This window comes from Lactuca serriola, chromosome 8 (genome assembly GCF_051521515.1).
Source record: "Lactuca serriola cultivar US96UC23 chromosome 8, Lser_US96UC23_V15, whole genome shotgun sequence".
Taxonomy (NCBI): domain Eukaryota; kingdom Viridiplantae; phylum Streptophyta; class Magnoliopsida; order Asterales; family Asteraceae; genus Lactuca; species Lactuca serriola.
In genome coordinates, this window is record NC_136415.1 from 185,112,606 (window position 1) to 185,133,222 (window position 20,617).

At 37.2% G+C, this 20,617-nt stretch overlaps 2 protein-coding genes across 2 annotated transcripts; one reads left to right on the forward strand and one right to left on the reverse strand.

Annotated features, from left to right (window-relative positions):
• Positions 1-15,729: 15,729 nt before the first annotated feature.
• On the forward strand, positions 15,730-17,214 carry LOC145065988 (uncharacterized protein At1g65710-like). Its single transcript, XM_079013126.1, has one exon. The coding sequence runs from the start codon at positions 15,822-15,824 to the stop codon at positions 17,133-17,135; it is 1,314 nt and encodes a 437-aa protein (XP_078869252.1). The 5' UTR covers positions 15,730-15,821; the 3' UTR covers positions 17,136-17,214.
• Positions 17,215-17,288: 74 nt separating this feature from the next.
• LOC145065989 (nodulin MtN21 /EamA-like transporter family protein) lies at positions 17,289-20,250 on the reverse strand. Its single transcript, XM_079013127.1, has 7 exons — positions 19,528-20,250; positions 18,835-18,882; positions 18,609-18,731; positions 18,374-18,523; positions 17,949-18,120; positions 17,768-17,828; positions 17,289-17,658 (listed from the first exon to the last, which is right to left on the reverse strand). The coding sequence occupies exons 1-7, from the start codon at positions 20,167-20,169 to the stop codon at positions 17,556-17,558; spliced, it is 1,299 nt and encodes a 432-aa protein (XP_078869253.1). The 5' UTR covers positions 20,170-20,250; the 3' UTR covers positions 17,289-17,555.
• Between the last annotated feature and the right edge of the window lie 367 nt (positions 20,251-20,617).

The window sequence follows — 20,617 nt, forward strand, 5'->3', positions numbered from 1 at the left end:
ATGTTTCAAAACTTGCCCTCAGGTTTTGGAATTTAAAAGTTGATTAAAGGTTTAATTTAGGATTGTTAAATTCTAAAACCCTAGTATTGTTTTGAAAAAGTTCAAATCACACCCCTATGGTTTTATTAATTAAGGTGTATAATTAAAAGAGACTTAATAAATCCATAAAGTTTGGTTTACAATTTAATTGAATTAAAAGTATAATTGTTAAATTTGACCACCTAATATTTTAAAAGTGTAAAATACACCCTATACTATATATAACATTAAAAGTGTAACATTATATATATGTATGAGTAAAAGTCAGTCTTACCATTAGTAGGCCTCATTCACGAAGCTGGTCTATAAGGCGTGTTTAAGGAAATTGCCTATAAAATGGCGATTGAATGGGTATCCACTCATACCCACCGCACTCTTGACTAGTGGAAGGTCGTTAGCCGAACGGGTAGGATAGGATGAAACCTTCCATTATAAGTATAATGAATTACAAAAGTAACTAAATGTTTTACAAATTCCCAATCTTAGTTACTTAGGCAAAGTGAATTGATGCAATTCCATGAAATTACACTTTGTGCCCTTGCGAAGACGTTAGTGGAGCGTGTGTGGTTTACCGGCACACTAAATGGTTCTAAGCAAAGGTAGCAAAGGGTGACTCAATGTTGGTCATAGTTCGGTGGAGCGTGTGTGGTTTACCGGCACATCGAATAGGTGACTGTAACATGTGAGGGCACCATGTAAGTTTGCATGGTTATTCACACCCGCTTTGTGATCCTCGGCATCCCAGTCACAAACAAGAGGGGCATATCGAGATTTAAACATGCCATTGAAAGTTCAATGAATCTCAAAGGATCTAGGAGTTTTCATAGATTTAAAACTTAAATTTCTTTTTCGTTTTTCTTGGTGGAAATCAGTGAATCGTCATTCACTTACCTTCAAATGTTCTGTGATTTGGGTTACGTCATCCCTCTCCCGAGTTGTAGAATATTGTGTTGGTTCCTAGCCTTAGTATTTCATTGGGGTGATTTGCTAAGGACTAAATCTATCAACTAAATTGAATTTGTTTTTCTCCCGTTTTGTAGACGTCAAAGTTCGACAACTATGGTCTTCCCAAATCCCGTGGAACAAGCTTTCCACATGAAGATGGTATTCCACGATTCAATCGAGGAACGAGAAATCATGCTTCACTTCCTCCTCCTCCTCCTATTGTTCTCCCCAACCCACAAGATCGAAGAATTGAAAGGTTCAATATCACTAAAGCCCTATTGGAAATGAAACATGAAGATGGTAAACCCGTGTGTGCCCACGTTCTAGGAATGAAATCACACATTGATAGGTTGATAATGTTGGATGTGTCATTCCCAGATGAGTTGGCTGTGAATTAGGTTTTGCAGTCACTTCCTGAATCATATAATGAGTTCAAAAGAAAGTATTATATGATGGATCATGACGACAACCTCATTGACCTAACTTACATGCTCATTGCTGCTGAATCAGAAATGATTTGGCAAAGCAATGGAGCATATTTGTTGGGAAAGTCAACCGACCATGCTTCCGAGGACGTTCTAGGAGAACCGACCTGCGTTTGCTGCCAAAAGAAAGGGCGTTGGAAACGAGTCTGCCCAAAGATCCTGAAGAGTCCAGAAGATGGGAGAGTCAAGGAGTATGGCTACGCTTCAGGTAAAATCCACTATCTAACTCCGTTAAGTTCCTATTCATTGATTCTTAATACATGATGTGATAAGATTGCATTTGAATGTTTTGCAGGATCGGTGAAAAGAAAGGAAGCTTGGTGAAAGAGCAAGATGAATCTAATCACAAGGAATGGATCTTGGTCATATGGACTTGAAGATTAGATTTTGAGCTTAGATAGTTATGATAGAGTTGTTAGAAATTTTCCTTTTGAAATACATAGTTTTCAATGGATTTTGCATTGTAAGGACAAATGTTTTCCGTTGCTTTTATAAATAAAATAAATTTTCGTTTGACTTATTTATTTATTTGTTTATTTCCTTGCAATGAAATCGTTATGAAAATTGGTGTTTGCATATTTCTACAACAAATGGATATGATTCTTATTTATGTTATTTATGGAAAGTCGAGAATTTACCAAATAGGAAGAGTTTCTCATCGCCCAAGTTTCAATTGGACAGAAACTTGGAATCATGCAACTTGGTTGCACGTTGAATGAGAAATTTCATATTTGGAAATTAGACTAATTCATTGACAAAGTGTCAAGTGAAGGACTAGGAGATCGAGTACACAAAGTTGTGTGTTGGTCAAAGTCCACCATAAGAGTAACAAAGATATTCGTCATGGTTTACTAAAAGTTTAGTAAATATGATTATACTTATAAGATTAAGTGTAATTTGGAATTGATTAAAAAGGTTTAAATCAATAGCAAAACGAATAAGAAGAATCAAGTAGGCAGAAAGATAAAAGTTTCTCCATTCTAAGAAGAAGGGAGAGTAGCTTTTATGTTTTATGATAGGTCTTGATGATTAAGAACCATATCTCAATTGATCCTCTAAGTGAGTCTTAGTACAATTGTATGTTTAAGAAGAGGAATCAAGGATTAAAGAAATGGTTAAATCAAGAAGTCAATCATACTTCGTTCCAAAACAAGTCTTATAGTTAAGATTGTGACATTGAGTGGAAAAGTATTAAGAAGGTTTATAACATTCATCAAATATGGAAAGTTATGATGTCTTGGATAAGACAAAGACCAACTAGGACCAATTTATGAAGAGTTTTGATAAAAGCTACATTAACTCTTGAATATTTGTTTGTCAAGAAATGTTTTGACAAAAGAATCTTATATGTCAAGGAGTCAGTGGGAGTCTTAAAGGTCTTGAAAGGTTTCAAGAACAAATCAAATAAACCTTATCGATCATCACTAGCACACGAGTTGAGGTTTACAACCTATCGTGTTGACATTATTTTGTTTTTGTGCCAATCCAATCGAGTTAATTATGCATGTGAGTCCTATGAGTTCTCATTTTGAACGCATAAAAGGCAAGGCACCTTAATCAATGAAATGTACATTGATAGGAAAGGGTGAGCAGCTGTGCTACCATAAGGCAAGAAATCGAGATTAAGAGAGTTCGATCCATATGAGTATGAATTTATCGTAAACTTTGGTTTTGACAAATTCACATGGATAGGAACAAATACACCATTTAAATCTAAGTGTCATAAGATTTCCTCCTTCATGAAAATGATTGTGAGGAAATACTTTCACTAAGAAAGATTTTAAGAAGATAGTGATTGTAAAATTGCATTCTCGAATTCGATTATGGTTACAGTATCCCTTTCCATGATTTGAATTGTGAGGTTTGGCAATTAGTCTTAATTATTTAGACACACATATGAACTATCTAAGGCAAAGGTGTATAAGTTTAAGAGGCCTTGATAAAAGATTATCAAAGCATTAAGTATTAGAAACATGGATTTAAGAAATTCAATAGGTATTGTTTTTCTGAAAGTTAAGATGTTTATGAATACATGTCGAAGCTAGTGGGAGCATAAGTGTTATGTTTTATAATAATCATCATGATAGTGGGAGCATAAATGTTATGATTGTATGATTATTAAGGCACGTGTTGCAAGTTGGCAATATTAATTATAGAAAACAAGAGTTATACCTTGCAAAGTCGTAAGGAGTGTAAAGTTGTTTTGCTATAATTAAGGGAGAGAATATTATGCTTCATTTCAAATCTAAAGGATTAGGTTGAGAAATGTTAATAAATTTAGTCAAGGGTACATAGTGTGTTCTTAAAATTTCGATTATGATTACGGCATTCCTCTTCACAATTCGAATTTTGAGAACATAGCAAATAAAACATTATGCGTCGTGTCCCATACGCTTCGGGTATAGGATCGATTGCAAATGCTTTAATGTTTGACCATTCTAAAATTTTCCAAATGTCTAGTGCATTTAGAGGGAAAAAGGACTAGAATCGGTTTTGACTAAAATAATTAAACAACTATCAAAGGACAATCCAAAGTTCGACGAGGATTGGTTGCTTGTGAGTAGTTGGAAGCATGGTATTGGATGGACAATATCGACATTATTATGAATAGAAAAGATTCTATTAAGAATGAGTTGTCATATGGAAAATATGGAAACGTGTCCATATGGGGATTTGAATATTGAAAATCTATGTCTAGATTAGAAACTTTTATGCAAAAGGATGTTCAAAGGAATGTACTTTGAGTGAGAGACATCATATCTAAGGAATTCTCTTGTAACAATCTCCGATAGAGGACTTTGTAATATCATTGGCAATAGTCTTTGTGACTTTGTTGCAGTAAAATCACAAAAGGATCATTACATAAAATGTTAGAATCTAGCATATTCTACAAGTAGCAAGAATTTGATATTCTTTCACTTATGAAAAAGGATTTGGAGTTGTGAAATGAGAATGATTGGAAATGTGTGCAATGTGATCTATTTCACAAAGTAAGAACCATAGGTAAACATTGTGTGCATGCTAGGAGCATGGGACAAGTGTGGTAATTCAAGTAAGAAGTTGATTACCCGAAACGACAAATAATGAGTAATCAATATGGTGATAAATAAAAGGCGTTTTATTTATACTCAAAGGTTTGAGGCCATATGGGATTAGCATTATTCTTGTGTTTCACATTTGCATGTTTTGACTTCCAGAATAATTGAGTTTATTAAGAATAATCGAATTATTCGAACGGGCCACAGTCGTTCATATGTTGGAAGTAGATATGAATGAAGACTGTCGTGAATTGGTGTATGGATTGTCTAAAGAGCATTAGACATAAGCAAATGTTTGCTGCAACGTTCATGAGTGCTTATGAATATGATTTGAGCATTGGATTAAACCCACGCTCACTTGGATCACTCCATGGATTGTTTCACGAGTGATTGGTGAGACGATAACATCTTATATTCTTGAAACCGAGATGTGTGAGTTGTATCTTGCAAATCGGTTACACATTGATAATATGTAAACGCACTAGTAACTTGGTGTTATAAAACATATTGTTGTGTGTGATTTGGTTAGTGAGTGCAAGCAAGCATTGTATCAAAGTTTATCTATTCCTTTTATCCAACGTAGGATAAAAGCGATATCTTTTGGGCCCCTCGATGATTTAGTGATGACAAACGTAAATGCTCGGCCGGGCTAGGGCTAATTTAAGGTGATAAGGCCTTAGAATTCGACTATGATAAGGATTCAAGGATTATCTTATGGGTTGCTTGGTGGACAAGCAACTAGATAAGGATAATGACTGAAACCCTATCTCTACACCTATATAAACACCCCTTGACTTATGAATTCGGCCAGACATTCCCTAAGGCTTCTTAGGAACGAATTCAATACCTCCCCTCTCTCCTTATACCTTCTCCATTTGCTCTTGGTGTTTGTAAGCCATTAGAGGAGTGACACTTGTGACTCTAAGCCTTCCAAAGTCAATTCAAGGAGGAATTGGGATTGTTATTGCTACATAGTAATCAAGGTAATATCATAAACCTAATTATATGTTAATATCGATTTCCATATGCTAGAATTAGGGTTTATAGTCTTGGATAACTTGCATGTACAATAGAGAAACCTAGATCCAAGCATTAGGGTTTGTATGAGCACATATGATGTCTTATGACCAAAACCCATCACAACTTACATACGATACTCATATACCGCTCAATCATGGAGTGACTGTCAAGGGTCATGACATCAAGCATCATTACTAGCTATCAGAACACCCTAAAAAGAAACACGAGATACTCTATCACTCTAGTGATCTCTTCTTATGAATACAGCTTAACACATGTTATCTAAAAAGATATTGTTGTCATCATCCAATTTTGATTGATATAGCCCTCATCTTCCCGATTTAACGACTACAAAGGAACCCTTCACCTAACCCACCGAATATCTAAACCTTTGTCTCCCATAAACGCGTCCAGCATGGATCTCCGGGTCATCTCTCGCTGTGAAACTCTAAAACACGCACCAAAGGAGTGTTATACTTCCCGAAACCTTATCACAAGTATTTACCGGAGACCTTCGGGAATGTCACGCATGCAACAGACAAGGTTCAAGCACAGAAGCTTGGGACGGATACGGTTAGTCTACCACTACTATGTGTATACGCGGGGATAATGTATAATTAAGATTCTACGGACATTGGATGTGTGCTTCCGCCTTATTTCCTGTTCCATGTCTGGTTGTGGATTTGGGGCAGAGTCACCCATCCAACTGTCTTGCCAATCTTAAGCACATACGACCTATATGCGCTAGCTAGTTAATGATAGATGGACCAGGTACGAGTCCTGCCATGAACTTCGGGCCAAGGTTGCCCAGGAGGATGAGTGAATGTCCTACCATCCGAATAAGTCTAGTCGCGTAAACCAAACCCTCATGCTTCCTACCGAACTACATGAACTGTCAGGTCAAACCCGTCGAGCTACTCAACAATGAAATTGAAGAACCAAGCTTCTCACCCTGGAGAGATCTGGTCTTATTCTTCAAATAGAAAGACAAATTGCTCAAAGGCCCATCGACCTCAGAGGCCCCGACAATATCTCTAGTAGAAACCTTACTATCTGCCTCGCATAGACAAATAGGCCAACCAACCATAAGGAACGAGGTACCCTTCAGGAATTGGACCTGAGATCTGAATATCACAAGTCGCGAGTATTGGAGAAGGATGTCCGAGGACAATCCTCCAAATTCGATGCGGACGCTGCAAGTCCGTAGTGATATCCCTCGGATAGGACCAACCCGCTCGCAGTATTCATGAACTTAATGAATAGGATACACCATTCTTACTAAGATCAGTTCGTCATTTGTCATTGTAAATGACTTGCTTATCTACCCTCGTAGTAAGAAGGAAACCAAGGAGAGCAGCTGTAACAAACTGCGGAAACAATATGATCAAAGAAACCTTACCTGAAGTTCTCTAGATGCGAGTTTTGGAATTGAGGAGTCGAATTCCTAAGACACATCATTATAAATGTGGAAATTCTTAAGGACCCTTACAATCGATCAAAACAATTGAGAAACAGTCAGCACCAAAGGCGTCAACAGGGATACGCTAAAATTCTTGGTCTCGCTGACCTACCGTCTTAATTCCTTTAGAACTTCTCATAAATTACGGAACCCCCTTACGAATATGACCCTGAAGGGAGCCACCCTTTTCTAGGAAGAGAAGCAAGAGGGAGAAACCTTTAGAACTCCAGAATAAGAGACCAAATTCCTCTGGAAGCCTTACTTTGGGAAGGCTTAGTACGCTTCGGAAAGCATGGAAAGCTAAAACCCCAGATAATTACACCTTTCGAGATTCTTATCAGAATCAGCCCTGTAACTCGTAGCTTCAATCTACTCCCGCGAGCTAGGTAAAGTACATTCTACCCGACACGTGTCGGACTTGCAGAAGCATCTATCCGACGAGACTCTTGTAACTCCCCTCGACGAGACCGAATTCCACAAGAGCCTCACCTTCGTGGAAGAACGGTAGTGACCATGGACCGAGAGGTCAAGCGGACGAAGCAACGCCGCTTCCCATTAGTGAAAGTTCGCTGGAATACTAACCAAGGACCTGGAGTCACTTGGGAGCACGAGAATCAGTCGATTAGGAAGCATCCCCACTTCTTGGCTCGATTATTCATGTCTACTCCTTGCCTAAATTCATATTTCGGGACGAAATTCCCTCTAACATGGGGATGATGTGACAACCGTCAATTTCCGGTCAAGTCAAAGTCAACTGAAGTAAACAAGTCAAACCATTCGACTCAAGTTGCCCTGGGGTACTAGAGTTTACGTTATGTAATTTCTAAACAACTCGTTATTCTAATGAGAGATCATAAATCGAAAAGTACGTACATCTAGACCTCCTTAACCTAAAACTATGGTAAGTGACGAGCCAAACCGATAAAACAATGTTGCATACTCATCGGGAGTGTGTAAGATCCTTAAACAAGGCTTAACAGGGTTTACAGACCTTGCATTGCGAAGCCAGACACTCACGTTTGTCACACACGAAACCTCTCTCAATCGTTTTCACTCTATCTCTCTTTATTGTGAAATCTCTCCCAAATCTCTCCAAGTATATGAAATCTCTCCTAAATCTCTCTTTGTATGAGAAATCTCTCCAAGAATGCGAAATCTCTCCCAAATCTCTCTTTGTATGAGAAATCTCTCCAAGAATGTGAAATCTCTCCCAAATCTCTCACAAATCTCTCTTTGTATGAGAAATCTCTCCAAGAATCTGAAATCTCTCCCAAATCTCTCTTTGTATTAGAAATCTCTCCAAGAATGTGAAATCTCTCCCAAATCTCTCTTTGTATGAGAAATCTCTCCAAGAATGTGAAATCTCTCCCAAATCTCTCTCAAAAGTTCTGGTAACTTTTTGAAGTCATTCGGGTCATTCCGACCCTTAACCGGGTCAAAAACGGCTTGAAACGGGGTAAAAACGAGTAAAATAGGCTTAAGGACCCGAAACTCCTCTTAAGGACCCGAAACCCCTCTTAGGGACCGAACCCTCTTGAACCGAACCCGAAGGTCCTCTCGAAACCGAACCCTCCCTTCGGGCCCGAACCTCGCACAAGCCTGCACCCGAAGTTCCTATTCACTTCGATCCATTTCGCTTCTGATTACCTTCGGTCTATCTCGCTCCTGCTGCTTCGGACCGAGCCTGCCCTGTGCCCCTTACTCCTAGTTCGTTCCATTTCGTTTCCGGCTCAGCAACAGAAGGGACCGAACCTCGGCCTAGGACCGAGAGGTCTCGCAGGAAGCTCATTTTCTCCCGGTTTTCGACTAGTTTTGCGTTTTAGGCCCGTTTTTAATTGTTTTAACACGGGATTTTCACCCAAAACTTTATTTTAACATATAAGACCCCTTAATTAACGATTAATCACGTTTTTGAGGATAAAACCTTATCCAAGAAGAGTGGGTGAAGTACAAGAGGTGGAGTGTTGACTTTCCTTTATTCTATGACACAAGCAACCACTCCCTTACCCCCTCCATGTCACTATTCACCATCAGCCCATACCTAGTCATTTCATGGTACTTTTCCCACCATTTTTCAGCCACACACTTGGTCAAGGGTAAGAAAACCCTCCTCTCTCCTCTCACTTCTCTCATTTTCTCATTCTTTCACCAAGAAGACCAAACTCTTTTTCTCTCAAACTTCCTCCCTCAAATTCAAGATTCAAGGCTGATTATCAAGCGTTCTCACATTCTTGGTAAATATAATTCATCCTCTCTATGATCATTACACTTCCCTTTTTCTCAAATCAATGATTCCTTACACAAACATCATCACATTCTTGTTAGATCTTCGAATCTTCAAGTGATTCTTCAAGTGTTCTTGGGTTGAACACTTCTCTTCTTCAACACTCATCTACTGAAATCACTCAAGGTGAGTTCATACCCCAACATTTTCATGTTTTCTTAAGTTTTAAGGGGGAGAATACAAGATAAATCATCAAGAACATAACTAAATTCTTCTAACAGCTTTCATCAGAAAAGTTTCACCCTATTAACGCACTGTTTTGGGCAACTTAAACATTTTAGTTTTCAAAACTATTTTAGTTGCATGTAGTTAAAGCTTTTAGCTTTAAAATGACCACTTGCACATTTCCGTACATTTATCTACAATTTATGGTGATTTTTACAAAACTGTCTATCACTTCAAACATCAACCGGACCAGTCTGTGATTATGGACTTGTTCACACAAGTTGGAGGTCACTAAAAATTATGGGAAAATTTATGAACAAACTAGACTCATTTTGCAAACTCTCAGAATTTACGGATTCAGTTTTTGACATGGTATGATTTTACTGTGAAATTTCTAAGATAGTGCAGAAATAGGGAAAATCCATTAACAGCATGCTATTTTTATCACACTTTGTAACATGTTGAGCAAAGTGTTAATCTTGATAATTTCCATTAGGTGTCATGTTGGCTTGGTAAATTCCACAAAAATTAGAAAACAAATGGATTTTTAACTTCAAGTCGTATAGTTATAAATTGATTTCATAAACAAAGTTCACACTCATGGGTATTCAAACATATGGTAAACTATGGTAGTATAGTTTATGTTCTTTACATTATCAATGATTTTAATAAACTATAATAGGTATAATTTGTGATACATTTATACATTAAGGAAAATGAAAGGTTATTTTACTCCCACTACGGGAAAGATTCAATATCAATCTATTTGTAAACTAGTTAACTTGGTTGTGAGACATTTCTCTACCCGTGCGTTCGAGTACGGGATCCCAATTCGTGTAAGTTATAACCAGAGTCTCTTGTAGGGAGAGCGTTATAATTGTGTATATATCTATATTGGGGTTGACATCCCACACCTCGCTGCTAGCTACAGCCGGACCGGCAGGTCTGCGGGTGACAAGAGTCATAGAATCAGGGCGTCTGTAAGACGTTGTGCAGGTTATCTCTGGTCATAGTATGGTTATAGCGACTCACATAGGAGTTAGCAATCTTTCAAGTTTACATCCAAAAATTTTATTTTGAAGAACGGTTTTACTACTAAATAAATGAGTTTATGTCGATTTAAACTTGCATGGATTTCTCTAAGTATGGCAACATACTTGTATATAGATCGCTATCATGGTTTTATATTGATTTAAAGCCACCTTCATAACAATAAGTATGGATTTTACTTGTACACTTTCGGTCTTGGAAATTTAGACCACATAACGTAAAACTCACACGTACATTTTGTCTTGGGGTTTAAGACTACATATCACTTTTATAAGGAAAATATAGGATTTTTCTTGGCAGCATACAACTCAATGCAAAGAACGGTTTTCAAACTCTTACTATCAAAAGCTTATAAACTCACCAACCTTTGTGTTGACACTTTTTCAAAACTACTTGTATTCTCAGGAAATCACTAAACAGGTAACCAAGTGCTTTTGAGGATGGGACGTTAAGGCGTCAAACATTTCACACTTTTGTCTACATAATGTAACTGATTTAGAACATGTAATTCATACAATGATGTAACTCTTTCAATTATATATATGATTGGTTGTATTTACTTTGAGCACTATTATACTTGTTGTTGTGATACTATAGATGAAGTCCTCCACCCCCGGACATTTCCGCCATCCTTGGTTTGGGGGTGTGACACGTAAATCGTCTCGGTTTGTGCACCTCGAACATGTAAAATCCGTAACTTTCGCATACGAGCTCCGTTTTTGACGTTCTTTATATGCACGCGTAGGTGAGAATGTACTCTACAACTTTCATTTAGACTCCAACAGCTAGTTTTGAATTTATTTTAAATAATATATTTTTAACAGGCCGGGACAGGATAAATCCATTAAAAATTCATAACTTCTTCATCTGATGTCCGTTTTCGTCTGTCTTTTTACCGTTGTACTACTTTTGTCGAGATCTTCAACTTTCGTTTTATGTATGTTCACGATTTAATGATATCTACGACTTTTATTTAGATACCTAAGGCTAATAAGTACTTTATTGAAATTTCTCGTTTTACGTTTAACCGTATTGACGGTTTTTGCTGTGAATCTTAGGTTGGTCATAACTTCTTCGTTATAACTCGGATTTTTGTGTTCTTTATATTTCTGAAACCCTGGACACGATATCTATCATTTATGAAATCCAATAGATGACTTTTGAACATTTTATTTTTGACAATAATTTCATTATATGAAAAGAGGTTACAATTCTTGACTTTTTAAGTCATTACATTGATTCGAAATAACGGGTTGTCACACTGGTTAACCACACGCGCTCCACCGATACTATGATAAATATTAAGTTACAATTTGCCTACCTTGTTAAATCAAGTTAGTGTGCCGGTTAACCACACATGCTCCACTAACCGACTTAAGCAAAGTGCAAAGTTAATTTCATGGATTAGCACCTTATTCACATTTTCCTAAAGTAACTAAGATTGAGAATTTATAAAAGGTTTAGTTACTTTATATTTATCATTAATACTTTTAATGAAGGGAGAATTATAGTCATTGTCCTACCCATTCGGTTAACGACCCTCCACCAGTCAAGGAAACGGTGGGTGAGAGTGGACATCCATTAAACTGTCATTTTATAGGCAATAACCTTATACCACCCTTATAGACCGGCTTCGTGAATGAGGCCTACTAATGGTAAGATGACTTGCTCTTATACATACATATATATATATATATATATATATATATATATATATATATATATATATATATATATATATTAACTTATAATATTATAAAGTATAAGGGTTGAATTTTAACTTTTAAAATTCTAAGGGCTTAACTTGGAATTAAAGTATTCATAAGGGAAAACTTTTCAAATTCCAAAACTTGAGGGCAATTTTTGAAACTATTCAAAACTATTCAATTCCATAACTTATGTGTTTAAAGTAGTTTTAATCCAAAAACTCTTCAAGTTCCATAACTTGAGGACAATTTATGGAAGACTTTAAACTATTAAAGAATGTGACTCTTCCTTATTCATAACTTATGGAAATCTTTATGAGTTTTATGGATCTTAAATGTGACTTTTCATATAACTTGAGGACAAGTTACAAAAACACATTTTAGAACCAACTCTTAGATTAATTTGGATTGAAACAACAATTTCACATAACTTTCCTATTAATCTAAGAAACTCATAAGAACATGATAATTCAAATCAAACTTTTTCATGTAATTAGTCTAATCCTTAAACTAATACAAAACATGAATCTATTGACAATTATCTTTGAAATTGGATTAGCATGAACATTAACACATCAAAAACAAGTTTATAAGTTCAAAAACAGCTTAGGGTAATGTTCTTAGTCCAATTCCAGCCAAAAAAATACGAAGATATGCTGTCTGGGGGTCCAACTCGTCGAGTGCATGAACCAACTCGGTGAGTTAGATCGTTTTGAACACTTTTAAGGCATGGACTCGTCGAGTCACCTGATGGACTCGCCGAGTCCGTTGCCCAGACAGCAAAAAACTTCGATTTTTAAGCAGATTTTGCAAGTATAAAAAGAAAACAAGCTTAGGCTCTGATACCACTGTTGGGTTTTGAGCATTCTAACACTCCTAAGTGTACATGCAACCCTAAATACTTTGGATCTATGTTTTCTCTGATATATATACAAATATGAATATCCAAGGTATTATCCTAACTAGCATACCAAAACATTGATACTAGGGCAATAAAATAGATAGAATACATACCTTGTTGTTGTTGCTTGACTCCATGAAGCTTGAGTGCCTAGTGCCCCAAGTGTGACACCTCAAATGGTTCACACAACACCATGAACACTTGGAATAACCTTGAGAATAAGGATACTTTGGTTCTCAGTAGTGAAATTGGCCTTGCCCTTTTTGTGTACACACACTAGTTTAATTTCACCAACCAAGGACATCTTTATATAGTGTGGAGATTAGGGTTAAACCCTAATACTCATGACCTTTCATTTCATATGATCCATGGGTTAAACACTCCATGGACTATCCATGAAAGCTTAGCCCAACTAAATGAACTTGGCCCATCACACACATATATCTTAGAGTCCATATTTAATTAGCTCCTTTTGATCACTTAATTAATTACAAATTAATTCTTGATCAATACTAATTAAATAATATGATTATATATTAATATATTAGAACTTATAATATATTAATATAAATCACTAGTATCTTTTTTCCTCATCTTGTCAATCCAAATGTCCCGATGCCATGCAACCCAAATGGACCATGCCGGGTCGGGTCAAGTCTTACCAATTATAGTTATGGACTTAGACATTAATCCAAGATACCCTTCTAGACATATTTTTAGTCTAGATATGGAAGATAGGACTTTGGTTTGAAGAATAGTGGCTTAATATATTAAGCGGGTTGGCTGACTAAAGAGCTCTACGAGTTCATAGGGGGAACTCGACGAGTTGGTTTGGGTTTGTCCTGGTTCTGTTGAAAAGAGAGGAAACTCAGCGAGTTCATGGATGAACTCGGCGAGTTGGATTGACTTTTTGCGATTCTGTAGTTTAATGGGAAAATCGGCGAGTTAAGGGACAACTGGGCAAGTTGAGTCAACTCGGAGCGTTGACTTTGACTTTTGACTTATGCTTTTGACTAAGTTTGTCCTAAGGGGTGTTTGAGGTAAATTGAATTGTATTCGAGGAAAATATGGGCTTAGGATAAGACCCATATGGGATTGGGTCCAATATGGAAAATTAGGCCATTAGTGGGCTTTTATGGATCTTATAGTTTTGGGCCTTGTTGGTTTTAGGCTTGTGCCTTGGTTGTGAGTCTTGATGGGCCAGGGGCAAAGTGGTCATTTTACCCCAAGTTTGGATTTTGGATCATGGTTTGGATTTTCGTTGTTAATTGGATGTTGTTTGGGTATTGTTAGTTCGGGAAGCCATCAGGGCAGTAACAAGGAATTCTTTCAGTGAGCTTCTGCAGATCGAGATGAGTCTCCTCACTATATCCATGGGTCGAAGGCACCAATGTCGGCCCATTATGTGTTATGTGGCATGATAGTTGTTATGTGATATGTAGTATGCTAGTTGTCTCTGTGATACTTGCATGGAAGACCTCGGGGGGAGCCCGAGGCAGTTGGATATCAGACCATGGGGGGAGCCCATGACATTCCAAGCAAAGACCATGAGGGGAGCCCATGGCATTCCGGATAAAGACCATGCGGGGGAGCCCATGACAATTATATGTATATTGTATGATATTATGTGGTTGTATGTTTATGGTATTTTGGGGAACTCACTAAGCTTTGTGCTTACGGTTTTTAGTTTTGTTTTAGGTACTCCAATTTTCAAATGGAAGAGCTCGTGACGATTGCAAGGCACACACCACATGTTTTATGCAATATGTGATTTCTGGAAATGAACTCTGATATTTGTTTAATTGAAATATTTTTCGATGTCTTAAAGAGAGTTAAAATAATGTTTTGGCTATAATAAAAATGAAATTTTACCATTGATTTTTGGGTCGTTACATTCAAGCTTCAAATACATTACTTCCTTATTCATTTAACATCAATATATAGTCATTTGGAAGTCTGGTGTCCATGGAATAGAACTAGTTGCATTTCTTACTTGTATCATGCATATTCCATAAGATTTTTTTTCGAAAAAATTGTTGGAGAAAAAAAAAAAATTCAAGTTACTCACCATCTAAGTAGGGCAACTCCTAAACTTTTGACCAATGTTATCCTTACTCCAACTCGTATAAGTCTTCGATTGTATTTCACATTTACATATACATGTAGATTTGTACTTAGATATTTCACATTTACATATACATGTAGATTTGTACTTAGATTGAACTTCAATATTGAAGCTCCTTCAATTTGATGATAGCGACATTGTCAAAACTTCTCAATACAATCTACATTTTAAAATTGGGAGCGAATGATGGACACTTTGACATTGGACGATCTTTACCAACATACCAAGCTCATTATCTCGTCAACATCAACGTGTAATGTCACATTGGGAAAAAAATTATCAGCAAAAAATATGTTGGTAAAAATGAGAAGAACAAAACCGAAAATAAAAATAGAAACCCCTATGGGCAAAATAAAAATAAGATGCGATTATTAATCGAAGTTTTTCAACATATCCTTTTACAAATTTGTCATATTTAGCACACACTTTTTTAAAAATGTTTTTTGAACAATCCCTATCATTTACTAAAGTCACATGATATTCATTTATAATTCTAATCAATTGCATTTTATGGATAGGCCCCTCCGTTAAAATTCAAATTTTCAAAACGCACCCAACCCCTTCTCTCTCTCTCTCTCTCTCGCTCTCTCTCTCTCTCTCATCTATGGGTGCTTGTTTCAGCAAGAACACCAAAACCACCGCTCTTCAGCCTGCTTCCCCGCAATCCGACCTCAAATCGAGCCCTCAACAACCACAGAACACGAAGAATGATCAACAGGTTTTCAAGAAGGAGATTTTCGTCATCAAACACCGAATCAGCCATGAACTCAAAAGACACGAAGATGAAGACGACCCCAATGTGTTAAACCCTAGTTCTACAGCTGGCGACGCTCAATCTCGGAGTTCAGGAGGAGCTAGGACGAGAGCCTCTAGTTGTACCAAGGAAGAAGTGGATGCGATTCTGATACAATGTGGCAGGCTTAGCCGGAATAATTCCTCCGGATCTCAAAACCCTAATCGCAGAAGAAGATACTCTCGTTCCAAGAGGAGCTTCGATTCCGATTTGGACGCCAGTTTGAAGAATGACGACGGTGATGATGATAAGACTGAAAACGATGAGGCACTGCACAACCACTACCACCGGCACAGGGAGGAGGTTAGGGTTTCGTCTCCTTCTAGAATGCGACGCCACAGGTCTTGCAGTAAAGAAAGAAGAATAAGTATATCTCCTAGTAGGAGGTCTGAATCACCTTTTCGTAGTGTAAACACCGGGGCGACCGATGTCGGCAGTAGCAATAGGCCGGCGAAGATGGTTTCAGTTCCAGCAACTAACAAGAGCAACAATGGTGGTAGCGAACAACCAAATACCAGTACTGTTAAGAGGATTCACGTGAAGCGAAATGTGTCTCCGGCGAGGACACACCTTCAGGTTTTCACCGACAACCCAAGCCAAGAACAAATCGACAGAGGGGAGACTGATCCTCTGCGTCATAGAAGGAAATCGTTAGCAGAGATTGACAACAACGCCGCTAGAACTCCACAGTCCAGCAACCCAAAAATGGCGGCGATGGTTCCTCCAAGAACCCGAAGGTTATCTCGTGATCTAGACATGAATACAGAAACGATATCTGACCCTACTCCACCATCTTACGCTAGTTTGCTACTTGAGGATATCCACAACTTCCACCAAAAGAACAATAATAGTGGCGGTGCCGCCACAGCACAACCAGCTTTTGAACTTCCGGCGTGTGTTACAAAAGCTTGCTCAATCATGGACGCAGTTGCTGACCTTAATTCTAATAATTTCGCTGGTTTCCGGGAATCAAATTCAGGTGAACCCATAACACGAGAGCAGAAATTGAGCCAATTGGGGGGATTTCAGAGAGAATTACGTGATTATTATCCAAAGAAGGGAATTGGGCGTGGTTCTCGAAGTGCTTACTCCATTGCTGATGGCAAAATGGTTGCTTTAACTTAAATTGTTTGTATCAATTGCAGTACATTTGTATTATGTGTTTTTGTAAACTTGCTAATCATTTATGTAGTTTTTTCAACAATTGAATTCTTATCTTTTGGACTATTTTAAATGATCGGAAACCAAATGGCATTTATGTCTTTTACACATAGAAGATACCAAAACACTGTGAAACAAAATATTCATGTGTTTTCCACATATAAAAAACCTAAAGAACATGATCATAGTGCTAAATAGTTGACATTACATCGAAATGTATATCTACAAGTATTGTTACAATGTGCTTAATGAGCACATAAAACTATCATGGAAAATTCCATTCCTTTAAGCAAGATTTGCTTGAAGTGTGATCATATATACCTTGTTTGGAACTCTATTAAGAGCCCTCTAAATCGCGCTATATATTTGATATAATAATTCGGTTCATTTGACAACATTTTTGTAGTTGACCATGTATATGGCACCAACTGTAACAACCGCTCCCGTGAGTTGAATTGGCGAGAAAGTCTCGCCAAGATAAAGGAAACTGTAAACCAAGAAAAAAAAATTAAGAATCAAACCAAAATGATGCAAAACAAGTTATACTGTGTTTGACATGCATTAGGCTGGGACTGTATTATTGTAATTGAACTTACCCAAAAACCGAAGCAAACATTGGAGTTAGAAAGGTAAGGGAGCTAAGCTTTGTCAAGCTACCTACAAGTTCCAAAAATGTAACATTATTGTATAATTGTAGAAATGAAAGTATGATGCTATAAATATATAATCATCAAATCAATACAAAATACTATCATCAAAATGAAGATTGAAGATGACCTCTTGTAGCATTGTAGAAGTATACACCATAGCTAATAGCACTACCAAACACGGAAGTATACAAAAGGGCAAAAACGTCATTTGTTGTGAGCTCGTTCAGTCCTCCGCTGACGGCGGGATCATGAGCAAGAATCGACAACACCGCCAATGGAATCCCACCTAGAACCAAGTGCTGCAAGAATATTTCCAATGGAAGTTTTAAATGCAAGAAATAGCAACTTACTTTCATATAACTGTTTATTACAAATTTACACATTTGACCTTCGTACTCATTACAAATTTACACGATTCTCATATATTGTCATTAGAACAAGTTGTACTGCATTTGGCATACATTAGAGACAATGAGTGAATGACTCGCTCTCCATCTCTTGTTTGTGCAAAAAGACATAAATGCCCTCAAAGAAAGTAGGGTTGTTACTTACCCACCCGGTTGCCATAACCGGATCCGAATATTTGGAAACCCACCGGACCATAACCGTACCCACCGCCATGCTTTGAGCCGCTAGAAGCATCCACCATTCCCCGCTCCCCCATAACGAAAAGTTATTTTCATTAAATGAAATTGCAGGTATCTGTCAATAATCAGAATAAATGAAAGTAAAAAGTAAGGATAATTATGTAATTTTACATTTCACTCAACAAGTTTTATTAATATACCTCAAGAAGTGCAAGGCCTACAACACCGAGGATTAGACCTGCAATTCCAACTAAGCCGATAGTTTCACCGAATAAAAAGGAAGCAAGAATAGAAACTGTCAAAGGCTGTGAATCAATTATAACCTGAAATAAAATATCAATATATTTGGTCAAACTTTTGACCTGTATAAATATAAATAATACTAAGCTTATGATTATAAATGTAACTAATTTATATAAAACATACACTGCCAAGGCCTGCTGATGTTTTTTCCAATCCTTTTGCTAAAAATCCCTGAAATGCATCACAAAATATAATCAAATTTCATACAAATCAAGTAAATCGAAAGAGTTGACTTTACTTGTATGCTGATAAAATGTTTGACTATTGGTCATTGGGTTGAATACAAGAAATAGTAATGTTACTTTCATTTCTTCCTGTTACCACATTATACTTAGAAAAATTCTACCCAATTATAGGAATGTTTTTTTTTAAAGAGAAGAACCCAATTATAGGAATGTTATCTGAAAGTACAATGATATAATTGTTAGATTGTTTAAATTACAACGGCGCAATAAGAAAAATAAATGTAAATGCAATGCTAGAAAGAAATAAAAGTAGGACGTTGTAATACACAAATAAATGAAAGCAATTTGATATTTCTTGCATTGAGCCCTTCCTCTTAATGTTACAAGAATCATGAAAAAGATATAATTTTTATACTCCTGTCTCCATTAAATCTGTAAAAATTTCCACTTTGGATGTTTGAGAAACTTGTGATTTTACAATTTAGCTGCAAATCTCAAGTGGGAGTTACCTATGTGTTATCATTCGAACTTATTCATGCAAACGCAATTGATTTTGTTTGAAGAGATGAATAAATATGAACAATTTGAAGTCATGCTAACAAACTTATTGAAGTCTAAGAAACGAATTAACCTGAAAACAAGTAGCATCAACAAGGGAGAATAGTGCAATAGACAGCCAAGCATTTAGTCCCGATGGCATTTTCCGGCCACGAGAAGCAGCGAAAGCAACCAATAAAAATCCAGAAGGAATCAATCGGAAGGAGGAGATGAAAAGGGGTCCGGTTTTGGGCAAAACTTCCTTCATCGCCACCATAGCCGTACCCCAGAAGAAAAACGGCGACACCAGTAACGCCCATTCCAATACTACGTCAGTTAACGAAGCTGTTACTGGTTCGGTAATTTCATAATCGCCCTTTCCCTCTGAGGGAAAAACGCATTCCACATCGGTTCCGGTTCCAACACAATCGATTTCAGATGATGTTGGTGAAGAGAGGGTGTCGAATTGGGTTTCGGAATCAGAAGCTCGGGTTTTGAAGGAGATGCGGATGTGATTTGAGGAAATTTTGAGGGTGGTGAAGGGGAGAGATGGGTGTGGTAGTGAGATTGATAGTAGTGGTTTAGATGTAGAAGTAGAAGAAAAGGGGAGGTGGTTTTTGGTGACACCGTGGCGGCAGCGGAGGTAGGTAGTCGGTAAGGAAGGAAAATAAGAGGAAGTGGCGGAGGGCGAGGTGCAGCCATGGCAGGTCGGGAAAGAAGAAGAGGGAAAGGCCATTTCCCCCGGTTGATTGCCTGACTATTTTAGACTCATGTTTTGTTGGTTGAAAATTGAAATGAGTAAAATATGATCCCTTAGCTTGCAGTTAGATAATCTAGCCTTCGATTATAAATATTGACCATGTTGAAACTCTATTTGAGATAACATCCGAGGGTAAGTCTAAGGTAAATAAAATTATGAAACTATGAAGTATTTTTACAAGGGAGATGCTCCTCTCACACAACCGAACCAATCCATTCTTTTTTCTTAATTAGTTCTTAAATAATAAATTACCTTCTAATTAAGAGAATGATCAATATTTTATCCGGTTTACAAGTTAGATGTTGAATTGTCTTGACCTACATGGATACTAATATGTCACCTTATTGTAGTCTAACTAACTTTAACTTATGAGTTTTATTTTAAAAGGTTTTTTTTTTTTTTTTGCTTTCTGAGGGTACAAATT